The sequence below is a fragment of the Onychostruthus taczanowskii genome, unplaced genomic scaffold, assembly GCF_017590055.1.
Source record: "Onychostruthus taczanowskii isolate IOZ18803 unplaced genomic scaffold, ASM1759005v1 scaffold33, whole genome shotgun sequence".
NCBI lineage: Eukaryota > Metazoa > Chordata > Aves > Passeriformes > Passeridae > Onychostruthus > Onychostruthus taczanowskii.
The window spans coordinates 3,452,464-3,472,745 of NW_024500683.1; the positions used below are offsets into that span (position 1 = coordinate 3,452,464).

Below are 20,282 nucleotides of genomic sequence, written 5' to 3' on the forward strand. Positions count from 1 at the left end.
AAGCACTCTCTTTTTAAGTCTGCCTCTTGTTGATTTATTTTGTGCCTATTTTCTTTTGATATGAGTATGGTTAATTGTTCTCTATTCTCTGTTCCTTGTGCCAGTCAGAACCTTTAAAATTCTATTACTTCTCCTTGAGCAGCATCTTTTCCAAGATGGTGATTCCAAATTACTTATTTTTCCTTTGCACAAGAAGGTACTCCTCACTTTGTCATCCCCTGAACTATCAAAAATTCTGTGTAACTTTTTGGCACTGACATCAAAGCAGCTCACTGTCCATGGAGTATAATGACAATTACACTATGCCCTTCTCAGTAGTATCAATACTTAGCTAACCTTAGTGGCAGCTTTTCCATTAAATTCAGGGGCTTAGAATTTATTTTATTGTTTTGCTTACTTTCCATCTTGTTTCTTCGGTGCATCCTGGGAAGATCTCCAAATATTTTCCTTCCAAGTTTATGCCTTGGTTGCAGTTTCCCCATGTACAAAAGACTAGCAGTATCTTTAATCATTTCAGACAAACATGCAGAAAACAGTACTTTAGATGTTCTAATATGATGGAGTAAGTTCATTGTTTGATTAGTGCCATGACAAAAATACTGTGGTATTCTCTTTTTTCCTCTGAAAACTGCAGGCTGAAAGTTTTGTGGGAAAACAACATTCACACTCATTTTTGTTGTAGGAATGTTCACACACTTCTGTAGTAGAAGTTCACATTACTTTTGTTCTTAATACTGCATGCAGAACTATAATTTACATTCAGAAAAGCTTTTAATTATTGAGTTCAGAAAAAAAATTGAGAACTTTGAAGACTTCAATTGTTTTTACAGCCCTTCTTAAAGAAAATAACCTACACTCTCTATGTCCTGGAGAAATTAATCACCTCTTCTGCCTTCAGAATCCTATTTTAAAATTCTGCTTTTGTTCAAGTAAACAAACCAAGGAACCAAGAATTAAAAAAAAAGAACCTCCATAAACATTACTGTGCAGTTGTTAGTAATTCATTGAAAGAAAACCACTCTAAATTCTTCCATAAATTAATTCTAAATTTCTGACTCAACTTATTTTTATTTGCATGTTGTGACCTTTAGAAGGATGACCTCTGTTCCAAAAGAAATAAAAACTTAAAGAAAAAACCCTTTTACCCTTCTTCAATGCTACCACAACAAGAAAATACACACACATCGTAGTGCACAGATTAGCTATTCCTCTCCACCTTGTGACAGTTCTGTGCTTTCATTAAGAGTTTACTAGTCCCAAATTATGCCAGTTTTTTCTTTACATGTTAGAAAGTCACATGTTTTAGGGACTGGGCTTTGCCATTTTAAGTACTTCAACTAATATATTTATTGATTATACAAAGTCACATAAATTATTTACATAAATTATTTCATTGGCTTTATTATAAAACTGCTGAGAAAGACATGCTAAATAGACACAAAAAGTGAACTGATGGCACAGAAATCCTATCTTTAGGCTCCAAAAATGGTGACTCAGCCTTCGGCTTGGGCTACCCAAAATACAACTGTATGTTTACCCACTTTATGCAATTTTTTCCTCAATTCCACTAAATATTGAGAAAACCTTATGCCCAAACCAATGGAACAATCTATTTTCCTCATCATGACATCATTACTTCTTTTGAACACTGTTTTCTTCCTTATTCTTAAGCAAAATCAGAACTGAGCTGGTTTAAACCAAGTTAAAGTCAAACTGAAATGTTCATGAAATGTTGAGTCACTGATACATCAGTATAAACTACTGATATTGAGAAAGGTTTAAAGAGAAAATGAGGTTTCTCTTAGTGAATGATAGACTGCACTAAATCCAAGCATTCTGAACACAGGCATGACTGAGGATCTTAAAACAAAGTAACATTTTAGGATAAGGAAATACAAGCAGCAAAGATAAGAAGGTGGCATCACGTTGTTCTTTCTATATTAAACTAGTGATAAATGACATCCAAGTTTGTGGGTACAGCAGAAAAATCAAACTCATAGAGTGAAAATTAACTATTACTGGCATTCATGAAGAAACCTAAAGCTGTGCAACTGGTTAAATAAGAATAAGTAAGCACTGAAGTACAGTGATGGAAGAGAGATGCATAACATACCAGTCTCAGAAATCTAGCTTGATCTGCAGTAGTGGTAAATGAACTACAGCATCACATCAAACAAAAGACATTTCAAGAAGTTACAGCCAATTTTATTCACAGAAGTTGAAGCACTTGAAAGAAAGTTGTTACTATTCCCAATGGTTAATTGTGTGTACTTGGAGAGTATTAGGTCCAATGTGTTCTGTGCCATAGGGTTTGCAGGTTTTACTGGATTCAGCCACATAAAGAATAATTACACCTAAAAGTATAAGACCATGACATGTTTTGTGAAGTATTGCTAAACCCAGTTTCACTATCTTCTCTTTTAACATGAGAAAAAAACAAAACAAAACAAGTAGAGTTAATAAGGGAATTTTAAATTATGGCATTGCCATTAGCCCACACTTTCAGGCCCCTTGAAGCTTGGGGGATTATCAAGTGGTGACACGAGCAGCTCAGTCAAGTGAGAAGGAGCACCTGCTCCCTGTTGGTATGTACACTATCCAGTTCAAGCATGATTCTAATCCCTTGTCCTGGTCAAAATGAAGATGGTGTCTTGTTTCATATACTTTAATTTCTATAATACCAATCATCTTCTTTCACTGTCTTTTTACCACACGAATACTTGAGTAAAATAAATTCCACAAGTTATTAAGTAACACCTAATACATTTTCTGTAGTTTGGATTTATTTCCTACATACAAAAGAATTACTATAACAGTTCTTTTTAGACAAAGATTTTATTTTGTAAACAATATAATTAAAGTTTCTTTTAAAATTCTGTACTTTCATTATAACACAAAATTATCGTAATCCTTTTTTTGGCATTGTGCAACCATCTTGTGTGGCAAAGGAGAATGGTAATTAGGGAAGTCCACTGATATAATTCTTTAATTTTTTACACTATGGCTATTACCACCACAATGCCTATAAGGTTTTGTTAAGGAATACAGTAACAGCATTCTCTTTAGACTTACTCATTCTATTTTCATTCACACATTATCTCAATGACTCGCTAAAATCCTCCCCGTTTTTTTATGTACAGTAAAAATTTTTTAAGACATTTAATTATTAGCTTGCAGTTATCAACCCCTGCTACAAACATACTCAGAAAACTTTTACAGAAATCATTTTTTGTACTCTTCTTCTCACTCTTAACTCCACACATGATGCCCTACACAAGTACCTCTCTTTAGTGCCTTCACTGATTTTGCTGCACATGATGGCATCCTGATGAAAAGCTTTTATTAGCAAGAGCAAAGAAGCATGAAAGAGCACAAGACAAATTTCTGTGTGTAGGCAGAAAAAGAGGCACATCCACTACTGAAGTGTAGGAGAGACCAGCACAACAGGGACTACTACTGAGGTCTTTCTATACACCATGCTAGCTTAACCTGGCTGTTGGAAACATGTACTGGTGCACAGCACTGCAGCCAACAATAGCACTGCTGATCATGAGGATCCCAAGCACTCAATGTGGTATCACATTAGCTTTCAGCTTGTAGGTGATCAATAACTTCAGTATTAATGATGCTGCTTCACTGCTGGCTCATACCACAACCATCTACCTTCTCTCAAGCACTAAGTTTCTGCAGAAAAAAAAGTACACTTGTTCTTCTCACCTCCTACTTCTATAGAGGGAAAATATTTCTTCTGTGCTGGTAACCAGTTGCCTCATTTCTTATTTCTTGACCCATAGTCTCACACTGATTACTCTTACTGACCAACTGCCTTATGTAATTTTGTTCTGTCCTTGCTCATTTTCCCTCCATGACATAACACTGCAATTGAATAAAATGCAGGTAGACTTGGGACACTATGTCCAGCCATCCTAGAGGCTGTCTACAGTGAATGAGAAACACAAACACGGCCCTGACATGCCATGAAACATCTAACCAATTTATCCTCAAGTGTAGTGCTGTCAATAGACAACGTGAGTACTCAGGAATCTCATCTCCAATTTATCCATGAGCACCCTCTTACAAAAAGAGCTGTGTGAATACAGGCATGAAAAATGTTAGTTTTAGGTTCCTCAGGAACAGTAACAACAGGTGAAATTTCCACCTCTTCACTAGAGTCAACACATAAATTGAATACCATTTTTAAGACTTATGCTTATATGACTTTTGTTGGCACAATGTGTAGACAAAGGTCATTATTTGAATACCATTTTTAAAAAAATACTGGTTTTGCCATTAATGTGGTTTTTTGTGTACTTGACATCTGCAGCGTCCCACCCAATGGTAAAAAAAATAAATTAAACTGATTCTCTAATTTTTTTTCATAGATAACTCCTCAGATGAAAATTTGCTAAGATTTTATTTTTATTAAAACAAAGGATAAAATAATTTGAATTTATAAACCCTGAACTTCATGGAATAAGAAAAACACATTCAGAATACTAGTGGTGACATGGTATTGAAAAAAACAAACACATTCAGATATCATAGCGGTAACATAAGAAAAACTTCCATTTTGCCTGCTCTGTACTTCAAAGCATTACTTCCATTCAAACAAAAACTTGAGTTCTTCCTTTAAACTATGAATTACACTAACCATTTTACACACAGGGACATAACATTTTTTACTGAAACCTTGAAAAGCTTGCCCACTACCCAATTAAAACTAGGTTATCAACCATATTTACCAAAAAAAAAATAGATTTGATAGAATGATGGGAATTTCTTTAATATTACCATTTACTGCAAAAATACAGGAAGATTTCAGCAAAAGACTCAAAGACCAGATTTTTTCTGTTAGTGGAAACTCTATAATTTTGTGTGGTTGATTTTTTTTTTTTTAAATCTTTGTTAAATTATATGAACTCAGCCATTTAGAATGAAAGATTTTTTGATCATGCTGAAGTACACTTACGGCTTATTTACTATAGCAAGTTAAATTTTCATGTTACCATTTGATTCTAAACAAAAAGAACTGTGGTAGCATAGAGCTATAGCTTTTTTTTCTTTCTTTTTTTTTTTAAATTTATTTTAACAGCAGCCTTAATTCTTAAACAGTTACAGGTCCCTGATGTTTGGTATATCAATATTTTATTGGTAAAGGTGTGCTGTACAAAACATAAAAACTTTATATACTCCAAGGGCAACTTCCCTTCCCTCTTGGGAATAGTTTATTTTTAATGTAGTTCTTCAAGGGTTTTAATTCTTCATGGGTTCTTAGGCAATTTTGAATTACAACATACATATTTAATAGTAATGACATCCAGGGAAATATTTTCTGTGGTGGAGATAATACACACACATTAATAGTAAAATATACAAAGAAGAAACCCTAAACCTCCAACAACTAAAAGGACATATACAATATGCTTACTGGCCTGTAACTAATTACAGTTTTATAGTATCTGCTGCTTTTCTTGTCAGACTACAAGGTCACCTGGATTGTCATGAACTACCCACTTAGCTCATGAGCTGCACAGCCACTGCACAGCCACCTGCTTACTGCCCCTGCCCTCACACCAAACAAGACACAGCACAAACACTTGCCCCTCCAGAATCAGCCTCCCAAAAAATACCACTTCTCCACCAGCCTCCCAAAAAATACCACTTCTCCACCAGCAGACCCTTCCTTGCAATGCTACAAGCGCACATAAAAACTGCACCCATAACCAATCATCCAAGCACCTTGTGAATATTCACTTCATTTTGCTTCCACCTGCACTTTTCTTACAGTAACTTAATATATGGCACAGGCATTTGCCCCTGCAAGCGACATTTCCCTCCATGAGCCAGCACAGCCCCTGCAGGTACCTACCTGCAAGGTTTACAAGCTCTCCAGAACCCTCATTGGCTCCATTATCACTAGTTTAATGAATGCTGCCACATGCCAGTGCCTTCCACACTGCCCTGGCAACAAATTGAGAAATACAGCACACGTCCACTGTTTTGAGGAAAAGCTTCCAATTCTCCTGTCCTGCCAAAAACAGGACTCTTTCTTGCAAAGCTTCAAGCATATCTGAACTCCTGCTGCCCCAACCACCCCACTCATAGCTTGTGAGTGCTGTCACAACACTGTCACAGCAAATTGAAGCTCAACAAACTTATCAGCCACTTTGTAACAAAGCCATTCCACCATGTGAGAACTCATCCACCTGAGCACACACTTCAGATTCCCTGGATATAGCTCACAAGCACCACCATACACTATTGTCCCCTATATATGGTCCCCCATAAAAATTAAGTCTTAGCAGGGACAAAAACCAGTCTGGGTAAGGCTCTCATAGCCCCTTCAACAGATCTCTCAAGGCTATGAGCCCACAAGAAGTCCTTCCATTTATCTGACCTCACACTTTGTTCATGAGCACTGTTGATACCAGGAGCTCCTATCACCCCACTGGCCTCACAGCACCTGGAAGTTCATCCCTCCCAGGCTGAGCTCCCCTGCCCAGATCAGTCTCTTCTCACAAGGCTACAAACAAAAAGAGTCTGAATTTCAACCTCCTCTTACTTGGCATGAGTACACTTGTTCTCACAGCAAATGGAAACATAGGAAACACATCTATTGCTTCAGGACATGAAAGTGGCCACCCCTGCCTGCTTAGGTCCGAGTCCCTCGCACCAAGGCTGAGGAACGAGCAAGGCTCCTAAACATTTCCACTCTTGAGCTGCCTGCCCACCCAGCAGAGACCTGGCACAGCAGCCCCCGCTCCGGACAGGGCCCAGGCTATCCCTGGGCACTCCTGCGGGCAGACAGACCCCTTTGCACCCAACCTTACGGCCTTAAGCTGAGACAGGGGAGATTCAGATTAGATATGGGAGGAAATTTCACTGTTAGGGTGGTCAGGCGTTGGGATAGGTTGCCCAGGGAGGTGGTGGAGTCCCCATCCCTGGGGGTGCAACAAGAGGTGTCCGGATCTGGTGCTGGGTGATGCGGTTTAGTGGTTTAGTGGTCACAGTGGCAAGTGCCGGGTGGATGATCGGACTGGACGATTTTAAAAGGTCTCTTCCAACCTTGATGACTTGACTGTACGCATGCAGCACTTAGAGCAAAGTAGAGACGAAGACATGCGGCAGCACCTTGCAGACGATGGTCTCCCACTCCCCGTGCCACCAAATCCGCACTCTCGGGAGCACGAGCTCCGCAAGGCACCTCCTAACTCCACACCCCTCCCGGCCCACGGCTGCCCTCACACCGGGCACGGCGTGCCGAAGCGAGGCTTCTCACCAGACAGGGATCCTGCCTGAAGTTTGGCACTATCGCGGTTAAGTCGAGCCCGGGCCAGGGGCACCGAGGTGCGGAGCTCCCGCACACCCTCCCGGCACATCCCTGCGGGATCGGCCCAGTCCCGCCGGCGCCGCCCGCACACCTGCCCGGCGCTCCGGGCGCGGCAGGTAACGCAGGGAGACGGTTTAGATACTTTTACAGCAAGAAGCAAAACCAAAAGGATCGAACGTGCTTGATACCTCTTAGCGCACCTTTTACCTTTCCTCAAACCCCCTTCCTCCCCTCCCGCGGTCCCTCAGGCAAGGGCCCGCTCGGACCGAGCGCTGCCCCCTCTCAGCCTCCCAGCCCCAGGAGGGAAGGACAGGCAAACCCTTGTCGGGAGCAAAAGTGAGGACAGCTCTTCATCACCCCGATTCCACCTTCCGGCCCCCCGGCCGCTACGCTCTGCCACGGGACGGGGCCGGGGGACTCCCGGCTCCCGTCACTTCTGCTCCCGGGGAAGCGCCACCCTCCCGCCAGCAGCGCAGCGGCGGCAGCGCCCGCGGGCCGGGAGCCCCGGCTGCGGCGGGGCGGGCGCGTGGCGTCACGCGGCGTGGGGCGGTTGCCGCGGTGACGCGAGCCCGCCCCGCTTTAAGCGCCGCCTCGGCGGGGCGGCCGCGCTCCGCTGACGGAAGTGAAGATGGCGGCGGCGTCTGACCTGCTGACGGGATGGTGCCTCTTCGGCCTGGCGCTGCTGGTGAGAGGCGGCTCTCCCGCCCTGCGGCGGCACCCTCACACATCCCCTCCCCTTCCCTAGGCCGGCTGCTACTCCTTCGGCCGCTCGCTGCTCCAGTGCTGGGCATCCCGCCCGGTACCCCGTGCCCCTGAGGCTGCCCCGGCCGCGAGTGCTCCCCTGCGGCTCCCGCGGGTGCCTCGGCGCTGGTGCCGCAGGGCAGAGCTGGGAGCGGGGGCTGCCTTGTCCTTTTGCCCGGGAGCCGCGCTGTTTGTGTTTTCGCGTGTTCCGTGTGTGAGCGTCGGTGTTGTTGCTCAAGCTGCTCTTAAGGAGGAGTGACTTGTGTGGTCAGTATAACCCTGGTGCTGAGTGTTCAGGTAAAAGGTGTCTTGATGCAATGCCAGGCATCCGTACAGGGTTTAACATCAGTACCTACTTGCTGACATTATTATGTACAACTCATAAGTATTTTTCCCTGTATATTTCAGGCCATTTTAATTTTCTGCTGGGTTTATGTGCGCAAGTATCAGAGTCGGCGGGAAAGTGAAGTGGTTTCTACCATAACAGCGATTTTTGCCTTGGCCGTTGCTCTTATCACATCAGCGCTCCTGCCAGTGGACATATTTTTGGTCTCATACATGAAAAACCAAAATGGTACATTTAAGGTATGGACTTTAAAAAATGTTAATTGTTTCTTCAAAACAAGCACTTGTATTGCAAAAGGATGGTCCTGGGTTGTGAAAGTGTTTGAAACTAATGCTAATATCTGTTTTAGTGACTTGACTTTTCTTAAAGCTGGGTACTAGCACTGTGCATAAACACTCATATCTGGTATTTGAACTGGATTTCAGTTTTTACTTCTATGCTTTCTCAGATATTCTACTCATTTCCAAATGATTGTTCCTTCTGTTGTGCATAAGCATGAATTGACCTGAAGATATAAGCAATTTGCTTAAGTGTTGCTTTTTAGTGCATCGTGATGGGGCATTGTAGAATAAAACTTGTTGCACTTTTGTTCAAAAATAGACTGTATTGCCCCTTTGTAACTTAGGACTGTTTTAGTTGTCTTTTTTGTCAGCAAAAAAAAAATTGGTACTGGAACATTTAAGGATTTATAAAGATTTACTCTGGTAATCCACCTGCAATGTAAAGTCTGAATTAACAAACATTCTGAAAGCTGCAGAAACCCTTAGAAGAGGGGAGTGCTGTAGTATCTCTTTTTGGCTGATAAAGCCTTAACTGAACTACTGTATGTATAAACTGTAGGGGGTTACTGTGCAAAATGAGTTCCTAATGACATGAGTACTTGTTCTCTAAGCTACTCTAAGAATTTCTGTAAGAGCTCTTCCCAATGCTTCAAATATTACTTGAATTTTCAAGAAGAACTCTTGAAGGTATTGACCTGGTGTCTTTGTGAGGACATTGTGAGGAACAACAGGTCAAACTGGAGCATGTAGCTAACTTGAATAACAACTTACTTGGCTTTGGAGCCTAACTGGATCTCTTGTAAAAGTTATGATCCTGAAACAGATGATAAAGTGGGAGAAAGGTAAATGCCTGCACACCAGGTTGTATTCCCTTCCTGTCCTACTTCCAAAGGAAGATACAGGTCTTGCCAGATCTGTGTAATGCTTCAAAACTAGCTTGCAGTTAATATAGTGCTTTTTGGTTGGTGCTTATGTAAATGCAAGTTATGAGAAGCCTTTAGAATTGAGCTGTGATGTGTTATTTGTCATCTTTATTGCTCATGGCTGATACGGAATAAATTAAGCTCTCAATGCTGTTCTGAAAGGTTTGTGTTTTCAGTCTTCGCTTGCTTGGAATTAAAGTTGTTATAGAAGATGGAAGAGATCTTTCATATGTCAGCAATTCAATGAAAATAGTAGTCTTAAATACATTGAGCGTGACTATCTAGAGAATAGATAGAATAACCATGGTGCAGCTGGGTCCAGCTGAAAAATGCACATCTAGTGGGGACTAAGCAGAATTCCCTGCTGCAAAGGACACATTTTTGCTAATGTGTACTTTGCCTGATTAGAAACAAACTTGTGAGAACAGGTCATCAAAGGTGGTCATGCAGTCACTACAAATTTTTATTTAAGGAAATACAATTACTAGAAGGAAAACTACTTATAATACTGTTTTTTGTGGGGTAGAATTCCTTGTTAATGGACACATGCTGTGATATGGTGAGGTAGATAGGTTCTATTTAAAAATTGTATTGAGAGTAAGCATTCATGCTTGTGGTAAACACTTCTTTTGTCAAGTATCTTTTTGCCTATGCTTTTGAGGCTTCTTTGCCCTGCTTAGTTCCTAATGTTTGTAGGTACTACTTCTCATGGCTTGTTAAAATACAATTACTCCATACTGCCTTGAAGAAAGATTCTTCTGTGTCTTTTAAGTCTCAACTGAATTAAGTTTCTAGCTTTGCGGAAATAACATGAGATCTACTGACATTAAAGCATTGGAGCCAAACACAGGTGTTGCAATTATGATACAGAAATGTTAATGTGGCCTTCTAAGTTGAGTGAATCTGAAAGCGGTCAGAACCTAGAAACCCATAGGTAAACACAACTTTATTGATGCAGTAATTTCATTGAAGGGGTGATGTTGAGGTAGGAGGCTGAGAATGCTTAAAATGAGGCATATGGTGTCCTGCACAGGACTGGGAGTGGTGATCCTGGTGGATCCTGATCTTGATGGTCCCTTCCAATTCAGGATTTTCCATGATTCTCTGGTTTTCATGAATTGTTAAAGCTTTTAAACTGTCCTTGGTAACATGTGCTTCTTTCCTGCCATTGCTTTGCAAGTAGGATAGACTGAATTGTCTAGACTATTTCCTGAAGATTACTGGCCTTTCTCTGGACCATTCTTTCAAATCCAGCACTTCCAAGACCCTATAAATGATGCTGGGGTCTGAAGGACCATGACTCTGGCAGGACACCTTTGTTGCTTTGGATGGGCAGAGTGAGTTAAGTCTTTAATCTTCTCAGTGGCTTTTTGAGGGAGATCCAGGTAGCAGATGTGGATGATATTCTCTGTAGATAAATTAGTAGTTCATCAAAAAACTCCAACAGAATGATTTCAGAGCTGATGCCAAAAGAGTAGTGGCAGTTTTCCAGATTCTAAGTAAAAAATTTTTCTTCTGTGTGTACACTTTTCCTCTACATTCCTGTAGTCATGATGCTAGGATTTTTCTCCTATTCTAGCTGAGAAGCCTCAGAAAATAAATGTAAACAATAGCTATCTGCTGCTGTGGAATGCAACAGGTGCATCTGTGATTGGTGCATGTTGGTTGTTTCTAATTAATGGCCAATCACAGTCAGCTGGCTCGGACTCTCTGGGAGTCACGGGCCTTTGTTATCATTCCTCTCCTGTCCTTCCTTTCTAGCCTTCTGATGGATCCTTTCTCTCAATTCTTTTAGTATAGTTTTAGTATAGCATTTTAGTATAATATATATCATAATATAATAAATCAGCCTTCTGAAACATGGAGTCAAGATTCAGATCTCTTCACTTGTCCTGGGAGCCCCTGTTGGTTCAACCATACATCCCAGCAGTAATTCCTGGTATCAGTGTTAAGAGTCATGAGAAACAAGGGTGCTCAACTTGAAAGAAGTGCAATATGTGAACTTCCAGTTCATTCTTGATGTATCTGACCCTACTGTCAACTTGCAGATATAGCTGAAGGTTTACAAGATGAATAAGCTTGTAGCAAACCTAGGGAGCATCACATTACACTACAAGCAGAGGTTAAATTGAAGGCTTTGATGGTTCAAAGTTGTCCTTGAAAATTGTGTGTGTTCTGTGACAAGGGAAGGTGGTATGTCCTGGCTACAAAGAGTAATACCCAACAGAGAATCTTTTTCTGAAGGTTGTGAATATTATCCTGCTTTCTTGGGGAATTCACTTTAAAGTGTTGTGTAGCCCCTTTTCATCATGTATTCTGAAGTGCCTTCCTTGACAAGGGCTGTATGCTATGCCTTGGTGAGCCTTTGTTAACTTGAGGTTTTGTTCATTTCAACAGGACTGGTAAGATGCTGTTTATACATCTTTCAATTACTACAAATTATTGCTTTTAGTAAAAGTGGCTTGTAGCATTTAGCATGTAATGGTGTATCTCGCCATATTCTGCAACTTAACAAATATTATCTTAAAGTTTTTATACTGAGTTTGTATTGGCACGTTTTGCACAGCAGTTACACAGTAGAATTCACTGTAACACCTTTCCTGGAGGGTGGGATTACTTTGGTTCCTAGTACTGTTAAGTAGGAAAGGAGGATTTTGGTTTAATACTAACAAAAACTTGAGTATTACCTTGTACTTGAAGTCCCGATAATATTCAACAGCAGCACTTCAGCTCAAAGGTTTTGACTGTGAGCACTGTCAGTGCTTTAGTTTGTTTCAAAGGATTTCAAATGCATCCAGTTGCATCTGATCTGTTTGATCTGAAAACTTGTTGGACTTAAAACAAGCACACAGGAACAGAAAACCTCGCCATAGCTTAAAAACATAATATTGCTGCTGGAACTCAAATTCTCTGGGTCTGACCTACAAGTCTCATAAGTATTTAAAGCATAGCTGATGCTCTCTTGCAGCAGGAAGACTGCTTGAAACAAGGATGCCCACATCACTGTACTATCTTTTTTTCCTACTGTTCTAGCAGAAGGCAGAGAAGGTGATGAAACCTTTCCCTTCCTTTTTGAAATGCATGAATTCTTGCTACTATATGAAGTTAAAAGCCAGTGGCTTCTTTCAGTCTGGTTAAGACTGAATGTGTCACAAGCTTTGGGTGTCTACATGAGCTGTTAAAAGCCAGTTGTCCTCTTAAGGAGTCAAAGAGTAGCATCTGCTTGATGGGAGGTACTTTTTGCAGACCATTTAAGGTTTTTTTGCATCTTATGAGGGTGAGAGGGGAGCAACTCGTGTAGATGCTCAGAATACAAAACCACTAGAAATGTCCAGGGTTTTTATTTTTAGAAAGGTGCTAACTAAAAAGTTATATTGACTGAGACCGTGCTTCCTTCCTGAGTAAGAATTACTAGTTATGAAGCAGTAATACTTTGCCAAAACATTGTTGCTAGGCAGATGGGGCTGAGATGTTTCTGGATGCTACTTTGCATCTGGCAGTCAAAATCCTGGCACTGTCCCATTTTGGAGGTAACAGGCTGGAAAATCTGAGATCTGGATACGAAATTTCCTTGTATCTAACTGTGCTACGACATGGTCTCCAGTCTTTCATACTGCATCTTCCTTTTGTTGCCTAAGCTTTGGGAGAGGCTAGTCAGAAGAATGAGTGCTTCATCTGCATTCGATCAACCATCACAAATACTGAGACCTGTATTGTTGCATAACTTTAAGCTCTGTGAAGGGACATTTGCAGAGAATGGGAGCTAGCTTCCCTGGGTACTCATGAAAGTCTTGCAGGGTCCAGCAGTAACAGCAAAAATGCCAAATTTAATGGAGACAAAAGAATAAAATTCATAATTGTTCCTCACCAAAAACAGTGGAAAGTCAGATAAACTTGCAATAGTTTTGTCTGTGGAAGTTATCTGTACAGTTTGAATAGTACTGTTCTGTTAAAATATGTTAACGTGAGTCACTAACTGGACAGAGTTGCTGGGAGAAGACTTGGCTCAATGATTAATGCAGGAGCAAGTGTTCTTTGTAAGTAATTTTCCATTAATATAATTATAAAATTAATCTTCTAAGGGAACTTTGCTTTGGATTTAGCATTTAGGTAAACAGTGTCTTAAGCTGCTTTTTTATATCTTTACTTACATAGCAACATTTTAAGAGTATGTGTACTTTTTACACTTGTTTTTAACATGACCGAAGTTACAAAATACTTAAGCATAATAGTTTAATATGGGTCATCATGCTCATTGCACGTGTCATTGCAATTTGTGGTTTCCCTTGTCTCTCAGTACAGTGCATTGGTACAGGTATTTTAAAGGTGATACGTGTTTGCTAAACTGCATGAATAAAACGAAGTACAGCACAACAGTGTGGAATGCATGAGCTCTGCCGGTCCTAAGAGAATTTGTTCCCATTTTGACGCCTTAAACTGTTTGTTGAAGGCAGTGTGAATTTTTACCTCCCTAATCATTGTGCTTCTAAGCCATTTACTGTATATACTGTAAGCTTGGGTTGTAATGAATGGAAAAGAAAAAGACTAGATCTAGGAGGCTGCTCAGATGAGTTCTCAGCTGAGTCCTGGATGTGCTAGTTGAGTCAATTCCTTTACCTAGCAGCCTAGTATGTCACCAGAGAGGATGGGGCTGTTGGAGCTCTGATACTCATTAGCTAGCAGTGCTTGCTTTTGACAAGACAGTGCTGCTGTCAGTAGCCTTTGAAACAGCTCAGGTGAACTGGTTGCTGCCTTTGAGTTGCGGATGGTTTGTGCATATGGATAATTTGCCGGTTAGAATTAAGTGTTTTGCTTTGTAGTTTGTTTAAATGTGAGGCTTTGGCAGCTGAAAGGTGACATAATTACAGTATACCATTAAGTTGTTTGCATTACATATTCTTGTGCAGATAATGCAAAGTTTGTATTCTGAGGCAGATGTAAGTAATGGTGAAATGCACACATTTGCAATTTGAGTTTGTTTAGTGTAATATAGCAGCTCACTATTTTACTGTGGTGTAGTGTATGTTTCCCAGTATAATTCTCTGATCCTGTATGTAACTTTATTTAAAAAACAAAAATGAAAAGCAATTGCAATGTTTAGTGTTCTTCATCTGCATTGTGTTTGAAAATGCTTTTCTGTAGCTGAAGGAGAAGCAGTTCTTGGGCAGCTAAGTCATGTTGTACTTCCATTACTAGCTACCTCTTCTGTACAACGGCTGTGCCTCTTAAACTCTCTTAAACTTTGGGTCTCACTGTTGCTTTTCTTGCTTGTTCTTGGGTTTTGTGCATTTTAAATGTCTCTATTGCTCATAGGAGAGACCTTTTTTCCAATAGCTACTTGGAATCAAGCGATGCAAACAGTCCAGTTCAATCTTGGTTATCCCTTAGGCTTAATTAAAATAAGCACTTTCTTATTATATAACATGAGGCAATTTAGATGTTCTGTATCTGTTCTTATTGTAATCTAATTCTTTTGTGGTATATTTTAATACAAATGCCTAGAAATTTTTTTTTTAAACTTCTGTTGGGTGTGAGCCTGGCAGTCTTCAAAGACTGAGCTTATTGTGTACCTGACAGATAATTCAGGTGTTCCTTCTTCCCCTTCTGCTAAAATATTTTTCATCCTTTTTTTTTTGCTGATTAGATGTCAAAATGGATGTGTATTTTTCTACTCAAATTCCAGCTGGATGATAATCTAGTTTAGTTCATACAGTGAATTTTAGAAGCTTAATGTAAACTGACCTACTGGAAGTCTTCATATAGTAAGAAAAAGGAAGCTGGTGCTGATTTTCTGAGATAGTTGAAAAAGTGTTCATGGTATGTCATCAAGCCCATATTCCAGATGACTTTATGCGATTCTGAGAGAACTGATAAACCAAATGCCAAAGTATCTTTATGTCTTAGGGGAGCAATGAGAGCACAAATGTTGTGCTCATTTGCATTTTCGTATCATCCTTGTTAGTGTTTATCTTTACAACTAAAAGGGATTGATTTTACGTGTTTGGAGAAAGAAAGAAAGCCTGCACACAGACACACAGAAATGAAAAAGCTTTGACAGGACTGGGGTTTTTTGTTTTGTTTTTTTTTTTTTTTTCACCAATTCAGTTATGTTGGTGTGTTCTCTAGCTTTTAAAGAATTCTGCTTTTGGATAACTACTTTCTTGCTCTTGACCACATATATATTGGATCCCACAAAACTAAAACAATTCTGAAATATGTTTAAGCTATACAGGCAGCATTGGACCATTGTATTCAGTTCCTGAGTGTGTCTGCCAGTGATTGTCATAACATATTTAGCTTCCTTAAACCAATATTCCTCTCTTGGAGGAGAGGGAATGGGCACAAAAACTTGATTTCACTGCTGTTCACTTGATTTTCACTGGCTGACTGCAGTTTCCAACATAGCTGTACTTTCACTTTCATTGCTTCTGTTCTCCAGACCATTCCTCAGGACTGAGTAGTGCAGTTACTTTTGCTTTTGCTCAAATAAGGGATGTAAGTGCTCTTGGAATTTGACTTGTAAAATTAGATATTGCTAAGTTGAATATTCATGTAATTAAAGTCTTGTTCATAGAAAAAAGTGAAGTCTCGTACTTCTGAAAAAGGAGAAGATAGCTTAAATTGATGTAATAACTAATAAAAATAAAAGTTAATGAATTATATACAACTGAGCATATTAAAAATTTATTTCTTATTCTTATGTCTAAGTATTGTTGTATCTATATGTGTGAATTTTAAACAAAGCTGTTCTGTGATGGAAATACTGTGTACATTGTGTACTTTGTCCAACCCATGTGTGGCCCATAGTGCAAGAAAGCTGTTAAAACAAGGCCACAAAAACTGTTAGAGATCTGGAACACTTCTCCTGTGAAGACAGTCTGAAAGAGTTGGGGTTGTTCAGCACGGAGAAGAGAAGGTGCTGTGGAGATGTTATTGCAGCCTTTCAATACAGAGAGAGCTTATAAAGAAGGATGTAGAAACAATTTTGACCAGGGCCTGTAGACACAAAAGAAAATGTAACAGCTTTAAACTGAGTGTAGATTTAGCTATAAAGAAGAAATTTATGTTGAGGTTTATGGTTCTCTGGAACAGGGTTCCCAGAGGAGTTGTGGATGCCCATCACCGGAAGCATTCCAAGGTCAGGTTGAATGGGACTTTGAGTGACCTGACCTTGTGAAAGGTGTTCCTGCCAATGACAGGATGAATGGACTAGGTGATCTTTGAAGGTCCCTTTCAACCCAGGCCATTCTATTATTTTCAGAGGCTCATACAAAGATTCTGTGGGAATTAGCAGAACATACATGGGAGCTGCCAAAACTCATGTTCCTTTGGGTCTAAACCCTTCCTTTTGTGAAGCTGTGCTATACTTATTCCTTTTTGCCCATTCATTTTCACTGTTGCTAGCACTCTAGCATGGAATTCTTTAGCAGTAGGATTGTTATTTCTCTCCCTTCATTTGTGTCCTTTAGTGGCTGAGTCTCGTGTAGTCTTCTTTTATTACGTTTGATAATAAATGCTTCTATCCTTTATTGCTAGGTCTGGGCTGATGCTAATGTTTCAAGACAAATTGAAGACACTGTACTTTATGGATATTACAGTAAGTATTTTAGTTTTTTGTTTTTTTTTCAAGTAATAGGACCTTTAAGTGAAGTGATGAAGTTTTTAGAGGTCGTATTGCGTTATCCTGTTTTGGTTAAACATGAGTCTTATACTTAGTGCTTTTAAGAGAATATTTTTTCTCTTCAAGAGTCCCCTAAAAATGTAAATACACTGAGCCAGTTCATGAAAAGGCTAGTGGTTTCCGTTGTATAATCTGTGGTTCACATGTTTCCTGTGTATTTAGTGGTCCCTTAAGGAAAATGCATGGTTTTCCTGTAACTTTTATGGCACTTATATATGCAGCAGTGTGAAACTCCTCTACCATGTGTAAAGTTCATGCAGCCATGAGTGCAACACTTTAAATGTTCAGATTCAGTAACTACAGTGTTCCAAGTAGCAGTTACTGTGGAGGAGCATAAAGGAGTTGATTCAAAAGTGGTAATCTTGGTAATCAGTTCTATAACTGATATTAAAAAAAGTAGACTGAAATAAAATAACTGATTAGCAAACCTCTGCATAGTCTTATATCAGTTTTTTGGGTGGTCCTTATGAAACTTATGGGAAGTTTTACTACTCATGGATATATGTAGTGGGTATAGAAGTGTGCTCAGCACAGTTTGAGTGAAATACTTTTTTCAGTTAATGGTGCAAACTCAGATGGTTGCCTGGTTTTGGTCACATTTCCAAAGACTTTAAGCTTTTTTGCTTAGATTATTGTGATTCTTTTGAAAATATTTTTAGATCAGGAAATGATGTAAAATAGTGGACTTATTTTGTTAAAATACAGATTAATTATTGCTTGACAGTGATAGTGACAAACTAGAATAGGCTTCACTTAGCATAAAAATGAATAAAGTCAAAAGTAGTAAGAAGACTTCTGTTTTCAAAAAACAATTTTAACACAGATTCTTGACTTTATTATTAGTGAAATTGATATGTATTTATTTTCTTTGTAGTTTGCCAAAGTCTTGTTTAACAGACCAAATATTTCACAACTCATAAGGTGGAATAATCTTCGAGCTCTTCTGTGCACTGTTTGCTACAGATTTGTGAGACTGATGAATTTTTGTAAGGTGTTTTGGGTTAGCTGAATGTTATGGGAAATCTTGAACTAATTCTTTGAAAAAGATTTAAACTTAGGCCAAAAACAAAAGCAGTTTTCCCAATTTTTCTGGACAGGTCTGCTTGAAATACTGTAGGAAAATATCTTATTTCATAGCATATCCTCCAGATGGTGGTAGAGATTTAAACATGGTTTTAAAATTTTTTTCTCTTGTCATCTTAATTTGACTAGATACACTTTTTCATAACTGGTTTTATAACTAGATGTATGTTTAATAATAGTAACTTGTTTTCCAGAAGTCTCCAAAAATCATATATAAAAACACAATGCCTCTCCTACATCATCTAGTGATCTGCTGCTGTTGCTCAGCATAGTGACAGGACAGCTGAGAAGGAGAAAGTGAAGCAACTCTTCCATTGTAATACTATTCCACTTTTTATTTTTTTGCTATCTTCCTGGGAAAGTATTTGATAGTAGGTTTTTTTTAACTGACAGGATGAGCAGAAGTGAAGTATCCTTTTGTACTTAAGAATGTGAATACCAGTATTTTCTTGTGTCTTCTGAAAATGGAGAGATAACTATATAGATCCTACTTGACTGGTGTAGTTATATTGACAATTTATGGTATTAATAATTGGTGCACTTAAGTCATTGTCCTTCAATCCAAATCACTGGTAGTTGTAGCAAGAATGTGAAGACTGGGATTTAACTGATATTTTAGAATTTTAATCATTACTTTGCTACTTGCATTGCTTTTTACTGATAAAGCTGTAACTAAATAAGGAAAAGCTTTTTTTGTTCTTTTGCATAGTTGTTAGACCCCTGAAAAGTGCTCTGTTTCTCATACCCACCTGGTTTCTTGGATAGACTGATACAAAAGTAGAATCAGTTTGTATTGGTAGAATGGTAAATGAGGTACCTCTCAGAGTGAAGCTTGAAATAACTATCTTGGAGTGGGATTTGAGCAGCCTAACAGCTTTTCTTAGGAAAGCAGTCTAATAATTGCTTTGAAGCCATAGTGGCTTAGTGTGTTACTATTTCTAACCCCAAATGTAATAGAACATGCGTCACAGTAGTTCAGTGATTGAACAGTGATCAATAGTTGGCAAATTCTGTAAAAAAGCCTGTCAGTTTGTTTGGAAGGAAAACTCTTTTGCAGAAAGTGTTATAATTGAAAACTGTCCAATACAGTTTGCTTTGTATCACAAAGAATGAGGTTGAAACAACTGACAGTAACCTGGAGGTGTTTTGTGTAGCTCTTCCTCTAGTGAGTAAATGCTACCTGTTGGAGTCATCTTGATATTCAGTGTCCTTTGATGAAATTTCATGTATGGTGACAGGGTATTATTGCTAGATTCTAATCTGCTTGTGAGATAGACCAAGATCTTGACCTTCATATGTTAGATGAATCCCAGCTACAGTGTGACAGGGACTGTGCTAAATTTTATGGTATCTCTTCATGTGTGCTTTGAGGTATGTGCTAAACTTCAGATTTTCCGTTTCCTTTTTGAGTCAGCAAAAGTATGGTGATTCCTAGGTTAAAATTTTTTGAGTAAGAATTTATCCAAAAGGGTAAGTGGTATTACTTGGATGATTTTTACATGGACTTTTGTCTGCTTACTGCAAGTGTGTTATAAGTCATTGACACTGAGTTGTCAACACAAGAATTTGGGCTTCTATGACTTCATATTTTGTGGTCTGGTTCTAGGAGAAGGTTCTAGGAGAAGCCATTCTCAATACTCTGAGAGATCTGTAGCTGTGCTTGACAAATACTGTGGAATTGATCTACAGAAACACTTCCCTAATTAGGGTAACTTTTCTGGGAGCAATGTGCTAGAGCATAAATTGAAAGTCACACATGTTCATAATATTGAAGTAGTATGACTACTGCTGTAGAATGCCTAGGAAGGCTTCTTTTTTGAGATTGAGGTTGCAAGGTGTTAGATAGCACTGAATTTGCTCTTGGCAAATGTGAGAGTTCATGAACTGAGACCTTGTT

The 20,282-nt window shown here is 39.3% G+C and overlaps 1 protein-coding gene across 2 annotated transcripts in view; it reads left to right on the top strand.

Annotated features, from left to right (window-relative positions):
- The first annotated feature begins 7,938 nt into the window (after positions 1-7,938).
- The window catches only part of LMBRD1 (LMBR1 domain containing 1), a 67,584-nt gene continuing 55,240 nt past the window's right edge, over positions 7,939-20,282 (top strand). For both annotated transcript variants that reach the window (XM_041410696.1, XM_041410697.1), the window contains exons 1-3: positions 7,939-8,015; positions 8,480-8,656; positions 17,158-17,218. In XM_041410696.1, the coding sequence (XP_041266630.1) occupies positions 7,959-8,015; positions 8,480-8,656; positions 17,158-17,218 (295 nt within the window). In that variant the 5' untranslated portion in view covers positions 7,939-7,958. The remainder of the gene's footprint in view (positions 8,016-8,479; positions 8,657-17,157; positions 17,219-20,282) is intronic.